This window comes from Penicillium citrinum (genome assembly GCF_028827155.1).
Source record: "Penicillium citrinum strain IBT 23319 chromosome Unknown utg000001l:1.0-4955037.0:1.0-4956770.0, whole genome shotgun sequence".
Taxonomy (NCBI): domain Eukaryota; kingdom Fungi; phylum Ascomycota; class Eurotiomycetes; order Eurotiales; family Aspergillaceae; genus Penicillium; species Penicillium citrinum.
The window spans coordinates 1301246-1314459 of record NW_026622686.1 but is presented as its reverse complement, the minus strand read 5'-3'; the positions used below and the strand labels follow the sequence as shown (position 1 = coordinate 1314459).

The 13214-nt window shown below is 46.7% G+C and overlaps 5 protein-coding genes across 5 annotated transcripts; 2 read left to right on the top strand and 3 right to left on the bottom strand.

Annotated features, from left to right (window-relative positions):
* Window positions 1–446: 446 nt before the first annotated feature.
* Window positions 447–1430, top strand: N7469_000507 (glycosyl hydrolase family 62-domain-containing protein; the record flags this gene model as incomplete). The annotated part of the gene is made up of 1 exon (XM_056639427.1): window positions 447–1430. One exon carries the CDS (start codon window positions 447–449, stop codon window positions 1428–1430), a length of 984 nt encoding a protein of 327 aa, XP_056505184.1.
* Window positions 1431–3964: 2534 nt separating this feature from the next.
* N7469_000506 (amidophosphoribosyltransferase) lies at window positions 3965–5828 on the top strand (the record flags this gene model as incomplete). The annotated part of the gene is made up of 3 exons (XM_056639426.1): window positions 3965–4049; window positions 4126–4578; window positions 4639–5828. 3 exons carry the CDS (start codon window positions 3965–3967, stop codon window positions 5826–5828), a joined length of 1728 nt encoding a protein of 575 aa, XP_056505183.1.
* A 419-nt stretch (window positions 5829–6247) lies between these two features.
* N7469_000505 (aldehyde dehydrogenase family protein) lies at window positions 6248–8237 on the bottom strand (the record flags this gene model as incomplete). Its single annotated transcript, XM_056639425.1, has 2 exons — window positions 6248–7891; window positions 7965–8237. 2 exons carry the CDS (start codon window positions 8235–8237, stop codon window positions 6248–6250), a joined length of 1917 nt encoding a protein of 638 aa, XP_056505182.1.
* A 1156-nt stretch (window positions 8238–9393) lies between these two features.
* Window positions 9394–10959, bottom strand: N7469_000504 (endonuclease III domain-containing protein; the record flags this gene model as incomplete). The annotated part of the gene is made up of 1 exon (XM_056639424.1): window positions 9394–10959. The coding sequence occupies one exon, from the start codon at window positions 10957–10959 to the stop codon at window positions 9394–9396; it is 1566 nt and encodes a 521-aa protein (XP_056505181.1).
* A 953-nt stretch (window positions 10960–11912) lies between these two features.
* Window positions 11913–12943, bottom strand: pmeA (putative pectin methylesterase; the record flags this gene model as incomplete). The annotated part of the gene is made up of 2 exons (XM_056639423.1): window positions 11913–12453; window positions 12507–12943. 2 exons carry the CDS (start codon window positions 12941–12943, stop codon window positions 11913–11915), a joined length of 978 nt encoding a protein of 325 aa, XP_056505180.1.
* Window positions 12944–13214: the final 271 nt, after the last annotated feature.

Here is a 13214-nt window from a genome sequence, read left to right as displayed (position 1 = left end):
CACGACTCCGTATGCTATAGAGAAAGTACTTACTCCCCGTCGCGAAAGCAGACATCAAAAGGATAAATCAATGCGGGGTTTACGTCGCATTGTACATCTAGAAAGGAAAAACTCCGAAGGAGTTCTGCTTTTGCCTAATTCCGTTTACCCAGCCACCTTTCGTGAAGATTTCTCCTGAGGGAAGACCGTAGAGGAAGAGAACCGTGGCAGATCCTGAATCAAAAATTGTGGAGCTGATCTACGAGTAAAGGATTTAGCTCAATCCCCTTTCTAGACGAAACATTCACCGCAGCTCCGGTATTAAGTCTAGAGCCCGGGCGTACACTCGTAGATACTGGGGAGACCTGTAGTAACAGCTCGGCTCTGGTAAGCCTAAATATACTATATAATCCCCCCTAAATTCCACAAGCCACCTAACAATCAAGTTCCTCACAACATCAACGAAAATGAAGTTCTTCAATGCTGAAGTTGGCTTGGTAGCTAGCATATTCTTGCTTGCACCAATGCCACTCGTCCTCGCCGATTGCGCTCTCCCATCAACTTATAGATGGACCTCTACCCAATCTCTCGCAGAGCCCAAGAACGGCTGGGCAGCACTGAAAGATTTCACCAATGTCGTTTTCAACAACAAACATTTGGTCTACGCATCAACCGCAGACAGCAGTGGAAACTACCGGTCGATGAACTTCAGCCCATTTTCGAGTTGGTCTGACATGGCCTCTGCAAGCCAAAACGCAATGAGTTTCACGGCTGTCGCGCCTACTTTGTTCTACTTCCAACCAAAGAACATCTGGGTTCTCGCCTATCAATGGGGATCGAGCACTTTTACCTATCGAACATCGAATGACCCTACCAATGCTAATGGATGGTCATCGGAACAAGCTCTCTTTTCGGGCAAGATCTCTGGTTCATCCACTGGAGCCATCGATCAGACTCTCATCGGAGATTCTTCGAACATGTATCTCTTTTTCGCTGGAGATAATGGCAAAATCTATCGGTCGACCATGCCTATCGGAAATTTCCCCGGCAATTTCGGGACCGCGTCAGAGATTATACTGAGTGATACCCAGAACAATCTTTTCGAGGCTGTCCAAGTTTATACTGTGAAGGGTCAGAACAAATATCTGATGATTGTTGAAGCCATTGGGTCGCAAGGGCGTTACTTCCGTTCATTCACTGCTAATAGTCTTGGTGGTTCCTGGACTCCTCAGGCTGCAAGCGAGAGTAATCCTTTTGCTGGAAAGGCTAACAGTGGTGCTACCTGGACCAATGACATTAGCCACGGTGATTTGGTTCGTTCAAACCCGGATCAAACAATGACTATCGATCCATGCAACCTGCAGTTCCTTTATCAGGGACGAACCCCAGGCTCTGGTGGTGATTACAACACGCTTAAGTGGAAACCGGGTGTTTTGACTTTGAAGAATTAAGGGGTGAAAAAGGGAAATGGAGATTATGAATATACTTGAATATGCTTATGGGGCTGCGAAATGGAAGTTCATGTTCTAAATCCCGTGAGAGGGTTCAAGGATTCCTGGTCTTGAAGATAGGATTTGTAGCGAGAGAGGAGGAATGAGGAAGAGATGTTTCTATTCTCAGAATGACATGCCGATTTTTTAGGAACTATCAAATGGTATTGTGTTTACTGTTCCTTCGTTCATGGAAAACAAAGTCCTTGGTCATTCGCGATATAATCTTCATCATATGTATTTCACAAAGTAGTCTGTAAGACTATATCCCTGAAAATCTCCCAGAAGTTCCGCGCGTGTTCATCAAGAATTGATGCAAAAATACCACTACTAGAATGCCTTATCTTGTACTCTGAGTACTAGTAGATCCTTGGCTTGGAGTTTACTTGCACTGTATCTTCATTAGCCATCAAATGTACAGCATATCGGCTAGCCTTTTCAACGACTGTGGTGATATACTTACAACATTTCCTGAGCAGCTTCCTTGGCCCGGGCAGCATAAGAAAGTGCCTCCATTGCAGTATTGGCCTCTCTGAGAACATCCTGCTCGTTCTTCGAGTTTTGGACTTGCCTCGGCCATTGCGAAGGCAGCCAGGGCAAAAAGTAGCGAGATAGACACCTTCATGTTTAAGAATTGATATAGTAACTTGAATTGTTCTTGATAATGGGAGATGGAGAAAGTAGCTTGGATATTGGCCTATATTGAAGATTGTCGAAATGTCTACGGACGTAGGCCTTTATATACCAGTACCCAGTGGTGCATGAGTCTTAATGTGTGCCTCCCTGATGGATCTCAAGTACATACATTCCTTGAATTGGTTCGCTTTCAGGCCAAGGTTACATTGCAGAGGAGTTGTCAGCTGACAATGTAAGGCCCCCAAGCCACAACGCCAATTGCTTGTAGAAATGTAATATTCATTTGTCAGAACGCAGATCTTCACGTAGATTAGATCTGGGCATTTCCAACTTTTGACGGTCACTTACGGCATAGGATTTGCATGATTGCACTTGGGCAGATAGTGTCGTACGCTTCGTGGGTCTAGAAGCGCCTTTTCTGAAGACATGCAGGGGAACTGAGTTAATTTTCGTCCATGCCTCACAACATTTCTTCACTAACCATTACGGCATTTGGGGGCGTGAAGCATCTCGGTCAATAGAAACGACAAAAAATCCCCAATTCGTACTAGATATTTTCGTGAAGAAGCAGACTTGAAAGTCCCGTGATAAAGGGCTTCCGTTGAGAAATAGATAATTTGGGGCTCCAATATCCCAGCCCGGGACGTATTAGTGTTCATCATCTTGGCTTTTTCCTAGCATCCATAGCGAACAGTGGCCAATCTTGATAAAAACAAGTACGAACCCCATCAAAGAATAAAGGAGTAATTAATATGCCTTAAAAGCTACCTGGCCTTTAAGTCCTCATGGGTAGGTATCCATGAGCATATTCTATCTGCTTGGTAGTAATTCAATACTCGCAGAAATCTCCGAAGGTTTGTTGGAACGATCACAATGGATTGTCTCCTATGGAAACATGGAGGATATAAAATACTTCCGTTTCGCACAGATCCGCCTGACAAACATACGTGGTCCGGAAAAGGCAAAAAAAAAAAAGGTTAGTAGAATGGGTCCAAGTCCTAAGTCGTCAAAACCTTTAGTGTTTGAGTAATACACAGAATCTTTTTTGTTATATCCTTTATCTGCATGATCTGAACTACATGCGTCTATTCTATCGCCCGAATGCCAATGAGAAGTGACTGCGATGGCTTCAATATGGCAGTCACCCTTGGTAAGACTGTTGTAGTAGAAACCGGTTAGTGGTAGCTATAGGTAGCTGTAGCTTAATTTAGTCATTGCTGGATGAATGTTCACAATGATCTTTATCCCAAGTGTAAGCCTTAGGGCTGAGCAGGCAGGAACAAAATGGCCAAGCCTACTAGGGCTACTGGCAATACTAAAAAACTCAGTACGTGTACTCTCTGTTCGTATCCATATTCATATATTCATATACTTCTCTAATCCAAATCCTAGTCCGAATCCTCATTCCAATTTAATTTTAATCTTATAATTGTAGATAATTGTCAATTGTAGTTAATGTATACTGTACAAAGTATGTATGCATGCACTGCCGATCTCGGGACTGAGTCAGCCGATGAGTCAGCAAAAAATTGGATGGTGGGGAATGCGGGACAGTTTGGGTTTTTGTTCTTTTTTTCTTTTTTGTTTCTGGGGGTTGCGAGCATTGCCCTTCTCTGGTGAGTTTACCTGCATTATATTCATTGCATCTTTTATAAATTCTGTTCATTGAGAGTCAATGAGTACATTCTATGATGATTTCGGAAAAATTAAGATGTTAGACTACTGAACATTGTTGCGGAGAAGATCCGAGTCTGAGAATTCCACCCCGCCATCACTTCTATCTGCTACTCAATTCAACGAGCAATCCTGCTAACTTTGTCTGACTGGCTGTAATAGGACCGCAAATCCTCTCCGTCACGATGTGTGGTATCATCGCTTTGATCCTGGCAAACCCCTCCGCCGCCGCTGCGGTGGACCTCCACGAGGCCCTGTACCTCCTACAACGTGAGTGTTCAATGCTGTGATACACAGGCACGGGTATTCGCTCGAAAGACTCGTCCATACTAAGATTGCTATGCAGATCGTGGTCAGGATGCCGCTGGTATTGCAACCTGCGCGCACGGAGGTCGTATCTACCAACTCAAGGCCAACGGTATGGCCGCCAAGGTCTTCCAGGATGGTGCAAAGGTTGCCAATCTGCCCGGTTCCATGGGTATTGGACATCTTCGGTATCCAACTGCCGGTAGCAGTGCTGGTGCTGAGGCTCAGCCTTTCTACGTCAACAGCCCTTACGGAATTTGCTTCGCGCACAATGGAAATTTGATCAATGCTCCAGACCTGAAGAAGTATCTCGATCTGGAGGCGCACCGTCATATCAATACCGACAGTGACAGTGAGCTGATGCTCAACATCTTCGCCGATGAATTGAGCGAGACTAAGAAGGCTCGTGTTAACAAGGAGGATCTCTTTGCTAGCTTGAGCCGCATGTACGAGCGCTGCCAGGGTGGATGGGCCTGCACTGCCATGCTGGCTGGTAAGTCCTATCTCTGCCCTTGAACAATAGTGTCTTGCACCAGCTAACAATCCTTTTCAGGCTTTGGTCTGCTTGGTTTCCGTGACTCCTACGGTATCCGGCCCCTGGTCTTGGGTTCCCGTCCTTCTCTGGACGGCCCAGGCACCGACTACATGATGGCCTCCGAGTCAGTCGCACTCGACCAGCTCGGTTTTACCAACCACCGCGACATTCAGCCCGGAGAGGCAGTCATTATCGAAAAGGGCGGCGAGCCGGTCTTCCGCCAAGTGGCGCCGAAGAAGGACTACGCGCCCGACATTTTCGAATATGTCTACTTCGCCCGCCCAGACTCCGTAATCGACGGAATCAGCGTTTACCGCAGCCGTCAACGAATGGGCGATCGTCTCGGCGCTCGTATCCTCGACGTCCTGGGCCCAGAGGTCGTCAAGGACATCGACGTTGTAATTCCCATTCCCGAAACCGCCACGACATCCGCTACACACGTTGCGCAGTACCTTAACAAGCCTTACTGCCATGGTTTCGTTAAGAACCGCTATGTCTTCCGCACATTTATCATGCCCGAGCAAAAGACTCGTCAAAAGGGTGTGCGCCGTAAGCTCAATGCCATGAAAGCCGAATTCAAGGATCGCAACGTCCTCCTCGTCGACGACAGTATCGTTCGTGGAACAACTAGTCGTGAAATCGTCAGTATGGCCCGTGAAGCTGGTGCAAAGAAGGTGTATCTCGCTAGCTGTGCTCCCGAAATCACACACGCTCATATCTACGGTATCGATCTGGCCTCGCCAACAGAACTTGTCGCGCATAATCGCGACACAGCCAGTATCGCCAAGCACATTGGTGCGGAATCAGTCGTTTTCCAAACTCTTGATGATCTAAAGGATTCTTGTGCGGAAGTTGCTCGTGACAATGGACAAAGTGAGCCTCGTAACTTCGAGGTTGGTGTCTTCTGTGGTAGCTATGTTACTCCCGTCGGACAGGGATATTTCGATCATCTTGAACAAGTTCGTGGAGAGGGACGTAAGATGAAGGCTCTTGATAAGGCTAAGGAGGCTGTTGCGCATGGTTTTGCCAGTGTGAAAGATTTCCAGATTGCTGCTCACGGTGTCACGATGGATACTAATGGCACTGTGATTCCTGCGGAAGGTGATGATGTCTCTGAGTCTAAGAAGACTCCTAAGGCTGAGCCTGAACATCCTAAGGTTGATGATCGGATGGATATTAGCATTCATAATATCGCCGATCACCCTTGATCTGTTCTCAGTGTATTCGCCTTACGCTGAAGATGCCATCCTCCTTTTCTTCTTTCTTTTTCTTTTTTTTCTTTTCTATTCTCTTCTCTCGACTTGCTTCTTCTTCCCTTCTCATCCGATTTTGCTCGGCCTTGCATATGGAGTACTCGGAGTTACAATTCGGATGGCATAAAAATACACTTAGACAGGAGGGCTATGGATGGACGATGGGACGACTGATGTGAAACTGAGATCGCCTCGACGAGGTGTTCCTTTGAAAATACCACTTTGATAGCTGTGAATAGATAAATTATACTGATTACTAGTATCTTGCCTTTAAACACGGTCTAGAATGAACATAGTAGTGTAGATGCATTATGAGATTATATCAGTATCAGTTTTTTATCCATACATACATACTCTTCCACTCATCATCAACTTCACATATTCCTCAATAACCTCACCAACCCAGCAATCCAGCCAGAAATCGAAATCTGATATCCAGTCTCAACAACCCCCTTACACATCTCCCACGCAGACCGACCATCCTTCGCCCCCTTAACCCCCTCAACCTTCTGAATAGGATAATCCACACGTGGAGGAATTCCCGTCCCGATAAGACCAGGAAACCTATCAACACAAACAGACTTCAAATTACAAAGACCACGTAATCCCTCTTCACCAGCGAATCTTCCATAACCAGATCCCTTGACTCCACCAAAAGGAAGTTGGACGGCGTAATAAGCGCCGAAATCATTGACAGCGACCATACCAGCCTCGACACCGCGAACCACGGTCTGCACTTCAGTCTGGTTGTAGCCGAAGACACTAGCGCCGAGGGCGTAGACGGTTGAATTAGCGAGGGAAATTGCGTCTGTTACGGACTCGGCGCGCATTACTAGGAAGATTGGTGCGAAGAGTTCTTCCTGTGCGATGCGCATGTCGCGTGTTACGTCGACGAGAAGGGTTGGACTGAAGTAGTGACCGTGTGTATGAGTCTTGTGAGCGTATCGTTTTCCACCTACTAAAAGGCGAGCACCTTGGCTGACTGCCTCAGCAATAAGGGATTCAAGTGTATCGAATGAAGCAGGAGAAATCATGGCGCCGAGATCCGGTGTTGATGAAGTAGTGTGATCTGTGTCCAGGGTAATTGAGCCAAGACGCAAGGCATTAATACGAGGTTCGACGAGAGAAATGAGTTTCTCGTATGAGGATGGTAGGGCGATTATACGTTCTGCGCCGACGCAGTTTTGACCTGCGGATTGGAAGACACCGCGCATTAGGATTGAGGAGATGGATGGGAGATTGCGGAGAGTTTGGGGGTCGTTTAGGACGATTGCGGGGTCTTTCCCTCCTAGTTCGACACAGACTGGGGTTAGGGATTTAGCGGCTGATGCGCAGACTTTGTGGGCGACGGGACGGGATCCGATGAATGTTAGGTGGGCGATGTCTGGATGGGAGGTTAGGTGGTCTGCTACAGCTGGGAGACAGACGGTTGTTTGGACGAGGTCTGGTGAGTGGCCGCAAGCGAGGAGGGCGCCACGGGCAATTTCCAGGAAGAATGATGAGGACCAGGCTGTTTGTTCGGAGGGCTTGACGACGACTGCGTTACCGGTGAAGAGAGCTGAGATGACGGGCCCGATGAAATTGTGGAAGGGATAGTTCCAGGAGACGGCGGCTGCGACGACACCGAGAGGCTCGTAGATGACGCAGTTCTTCTTGTACATCATGAGGAAGTTCGTTGGACGGCGAGATGGGAGGAGGGCTTTTTCACCATGGTCCAGAGTCCATTTCAGTTTCTCTGCTGTAACGAGGATCTCGCCGAAACAAGCGTCCACTTTAGTTTTGCCAGAGTCAAGACAGCATGCAGTAACGATATCATCCTGGTGATCAAGAACGTATTTCAAAAGTGTTCGGAGGACCTTTCTGCGCTCGGCGAAGGTTGTCTGGGCCCATTCGCGTTGGGCTGCCTTGGCTGCGCGTACAGCAGTGTCAACATCGTCGACTGTTGCCGGCTTCGTGCCATTTCCAAGGGCTCGACCGTCAGCAGGACAATAACTCATAATCAATTGATCATTCCATTTCTGCAATCGCCAACAATCAGTTACCCTGCCTGGTATGATAAAGGGGTTCTTTTCAATTCGCGTCAACACTCACCCCTCGAACCTGATCTTCCAATATCTGCTTCTCTTTTCCCTGAACATCCTCCCATTTGATTCCGGCGGAGGGATCCCGCACCTCCTTCGGTAGAGGCACGTTGAAGGCCACGGCAGCTTCGCGCTGGCTTCGAATATAGAGTAACCCCACGTAGGCGGCGAGTAAGGAGACCAGGGCTACTGCGGCCATTGGGGCATGTTCGGAGTAGGAGGAATCGCAAGACTCCATGATGGAGCGCAGCGATGGCGGGAGGTGCGATAGCAGACAATCCATGCTGCGCCTGGGGGGGAGGGGATGGGTGGAATTGGCGAGAGAAGGTGAAGAGAAGAGGTGAGGTTCAACTAAACACCTGGAAATTAAACCGGGGATCTTTTTTCCTGCGATAAGCGATAACACGCCACGCGAGCAGAGCCTCCAATCTTCAATGCTTCAACCATGTTATTGTAGTTACTGTATATATTTGGATAAGTAGATACTGGATATTATTTCTATGAGCATTGAACCAGGTGGTTCAAGGGATAAATTGTATTATACGTATTAAGTATATCTAGTAGATAGCTATCTAACTTACGCTAGTCTATCATTGATGATGCACGGGGCGAAACGCCCACGGTGCACTCACCCAATCAGCCCATAAAATCTATGCAACAAAACTTCCCTGGGTCTCCGTGGCTCTTGCTAATGCTATAGCGTTTATAACAATTTGGTTGACTTCAAACTTTTTCAAGCTACCTGACATGGCGTAGATATATATATAGGTATATATCCCGCGACAGATTCCATTGATGAGGGCTTCAACACGCATTATACGCCAGTGAGAACCATTACGTCGGGCTTGAGAACATAGAAAAGACAGGGGATACAAAATTATTATTAAAAGTATACAAGTTGCAGAGCTTGAAAGAGATAATTGAAGTCAATGAGGGAGTGTGTCTACATTGGAAACATACCGCAGTGGAATTAAACCCCTAAATATTTGATTAGCATTATATAACCAAAAATATCCCAGCGAGATCAACAAAAGGTCTTGTGGTTTAATGGTTATAACGATGGATTCTGAGTCTTTCTTAGAATATCTACCTTCCATAAATCCCGGTTCGATTCCGGGCAGGACCTATTTTTGTATCTTGTTCTTGTTTTTTATTGTCTTTTCATATCGCCCTGGGGCAGCAAAAATAAGTGGTGTATAGATTCCTTTATGTATTGACAATACTAATGGGAATAACTGCCGAAGAGAGACTTGTGAAATTCCACGCTCAAGGTCAAAAAGTTGCAAAACAATGTGCGTATCCAGATCGTAAATTCACTTTGGTGTTATCGATATAAGATCCAAAATCCAAAAGTCTCGCAGCATAACTAAACCTTCTAAGCCTTCGAATCTGACTGAGCTTCAAAAGTGTGAAAATGGCAGTTCATACCCAGCTGTGTCCTAGGACTTGCTGGAATTTCTCTTTCTTGTACTTCTCCTGTTCGTTGTAGCCTTTTTCTTTCCCGCAGACTCTTTTGCCTTTCCTTTCTGGCGAGCTAAAATCTTCGGTCCACCTTTGCGTGCCCCAGTGCGTGTGACAAGTTCGTCAATCGGACAGCCTTCGTCCCACCCCTCCGAATTCTCCCCCGTGACTGCTCGACATCGTGGACACGTTCTGCCATGTGTGATGAGTAGGTGGTGTAGAGAATACTTCAAGTGATCCGGAATGCGCGCGTTCAAATGACCAAATGCTGTTTTCTCAGTGGCAAGATTGGCAGGAACCCATCCGAGCCACTTGGTCAACCGGAAGATATGAGTGTCAACGGCAAAGCAGGGCCGCTGGAGACAAAAGAGCAAGACGCAGGCCGCAGTCTTCACACCGATGCCGGGATACTTTGTAAGTTCCGACATAGCATCCTCGCTAGAGAAACTGTGTAAATGGTCCAAGGAGAGTAGATTCTTCTCCAGACAGGCAGTTTGATATTTCCTGTCTTCCCCCTGCACTCTAGTCAATTGGCCGTCCATTTCCTGAATTGGCTGGTCAGTCTTCAAGGCCGCGTAGCGCTCTTCATTCTCCGTATAAACCATTTCGAGAATGGACTTGATGTTCCTGCTCTTGATATCTGCAAGTCCACCTCGCTGGATAGTCTCGTAGACAACGCGTACTGGAGCCCGTCGAACGGCGTCCCAGTTGACACCTCCCTTACCAACTCCATCTTCAAGGACCCCGAACTTCTCTGCAAGGCTGTTGTATGCCATCGATGAATTTCTGCCTTGTGTGGCGGCACTTAAAAGGGTTCTCAGTAGAGCATCCAAGACACATGGAACTTCGCCGCAGCCGGCGATTTTAACTGTTGCTTGGGGTATCGTTTTGGGTGCAACTGGAGCTCCGTGCTGATACGACAGCAGTGCGTTGATTTCCTCACATTGCTCTGGAGTTGGAAATTTCCAATCCGGGAAGATTGTTTTCCCGGGTGTCAACTTGTATGAGTTGGAACTATTTGGGCGTTTGGGTTTCGTACTTTCCAACACAGGCTGGCTGGTCTCGATAGAGGCCAATTTTATTTCACCGCTGGCCCTAGCTGATTGGAACTCAGCCTCTGAGTGTGTAGATTGAGTGACAGGTAGTGTGCTCAATTTATGAGGGAGCTCCACGCTCAGCGACTGGGACGGCGATGTTGACTCCTTTTTGACCGATGAAGAAGCCTTATCACCTTTTGATGCTCTGCTTTGTGTCTCTTTTGACTTGACTTTTTCCTTCACAGGCTTCTTCACTTTGCTTTTTGCTGCCCTAGGGTGTTGCTTCCTGGAAGCGGCAGCTCTGGTCTTCACTGCTGTCTTCACATCCCGTTTCCTTTCTTCTGAGTCAATAGGTCTTTCAAGTAAAATATTTTTCTGTGAACTCTTATCCTTGGAAGCTGTGACTGGCTCTTTGTGTGCCGATGTTGGTGGAGCAGAGTTTGGCATTGCGGCCGGACTAGGAGATGGGGTAGTAAGCATGCCCGCCTGAGAGTAGATGGAGCTCATGTTTGTTCTCTCCATAATTGTATGACACGAGAAGGACGCGATCTGTGAAGAGTTAGTTTAAACTCAATGATATTTGTTGATGGAAAGCAGGATATCAATCGAACCCTGCGATGACGTCAAATTTCCAGATCGGTATGTTGCTCTTCCCTTGGTGATGTTTCAGCCCGATCTGGATAGTTCGTGATCAATATGTGAAGTGATATTGCATAGTACTCCAGAGAAGGAAATTGAAAAAAAAGGAGAGAGAGAGAGAGAGTAGAAGTGAAGATTTTAGCTCAGGAGGGGAAAATGTGGTTAGCCGGTGAGAGAACGAGGTTCATAAGGTGTTGAGAAGACGTAAACCGGAGGACTAGCTGTAAAATCAAGATGATCATGAAAGTAGACCTGAAAGTAAAAAGGTTGAAAGGTGAAGGATGGAAAGTGAAGAAGAGATGAAAAGTAGAAGATGGACAATGAACGATCACGTGTGGGGGATGAAGTAGATGTCTACGCATGGCACTTTAATGGACATTCATGAAAGATATAGAGCTAGCATCGAGCTATTATAAATGGCAGAGCGTATATTTGATAAATTAGCAATTAACACCAAGGCTAAAAGTCAAGAGAAAGTATGATACACACCGACTCACTGGATGGTGACAATAATCGGGAATTGGTTGGAATGATGTCGTACTTGGTATCGAGTTACTCTTGTTCACTTTATATGATGTTCATCTATGAGCTTGGTATTCCGAATTGTCAATAATATAAGCCTGCTTGACCGCAAAAGTATAGAATTGGCAAGAGATGTAGACGTTCCGGACTATTGACCGAACTGCAGACCAACCTCAAGAAGACGGCTAACGATGTATCGAATTGATATTTGGCTTGGAATCGACAAACAATGAATGAAGTAGTATTATTCAAGATCCAGTAGGATTAGGACTGAACAGATTTACACCCAAAAGTCAATCTCAATAGCTTGTATCAATCCAATCCTTCCAGTCATCCCCCAACACCGTCTTTTTGGTCACAGCCGCACCAATACTGCTCAAATACTGCCGCTTAGAAGTACTTGACCCATCACCCGAATTATTAATCTCATAATAAAATGGAGTCGCCCCATCAGCCATAGTCGTCCACCCCTTCGAATTAATCAAAGCACCAAGTTTCGAGTTCTGATAAATCACCCGCGAAAGGACTCGCCACGGTCGACCAAGATAGACATCCCCATCAATATTGGTACCAGACTCAGCTTGTACGTTACAATTATCGATGGCATACCATGCTGTATCGCTCTCCTGTTCTCGAGAGTTGGCTGTGATGGCCCCTGGTCCATTACTCACGATATCGCATTCGCCGAACCAGGCCGATGCGTCGCCGAATATATAGTCGACAGCACCCACGATCTTGCAATTGCTATAATACTGGGTACCAGCCTTCGCATAAAGAGTATCTTGGTACCCAGAGAATTGGCAGCCGTAAAAACCAAGTTTGTCGGCATTTCCCACCAATCTGCGTTGATGTCAGCGGGTGGATATCCTCAACTATCTAGTTATCGCACTCACGCCACGGCTTGAACGCCCTTCCCGTATCCATTTTCCACATTGATATTGTACATTTTGAATCCATCAGAAACAACATTGACCGTTGCACTCTTATCAAGAGTCCCTGCCTCGGGGGAAGAAATAGTATGGGTGATGGTGACTTTGTTACTCTTGTACGTCCCGGTATCAGACGTCTCACCATATAGTGTCAGTGCACCAGCGTAATCGATTTTAAGCTGCTCCTTATACGTGCCAGCCGCAATATAGATACACGCGGATGAAGTGCCTGAACCAAGTGCATCAAGAGCACCGCCAATGGTACTATATGTGCCACTGCCTCCGACCGTTAAACAGCCAGATGGGGCACTAGTCCTACTGGCCCGACGGGACAGCTGAGCTGGAGACCCCAGTACACCACAGCCCAGAAATAGGGCTGATAAAATCATGGAGATATGCATTGGGATACCGTATGCCAAGGAACCGTTGTTGATCGACAAAGATGATGCACCTTGGCGAGACAGGAGATGCTTGATTTATGTATGAAAAAAGCTGGTGAGCTGTCTACTTCCAACGGCAATTCACCGAGATAGACTCGTTTAAAGCTTGATAGGTAGACTGGCTCCCCTTTAATCCTTCCATTTCGGCTTGAGAAGGCACTTGTCTCCATGGGGAATTTTCCGTGTAACACTTCACTGAATCTGAAACAAGATCTTCATCCACTAGGATAAT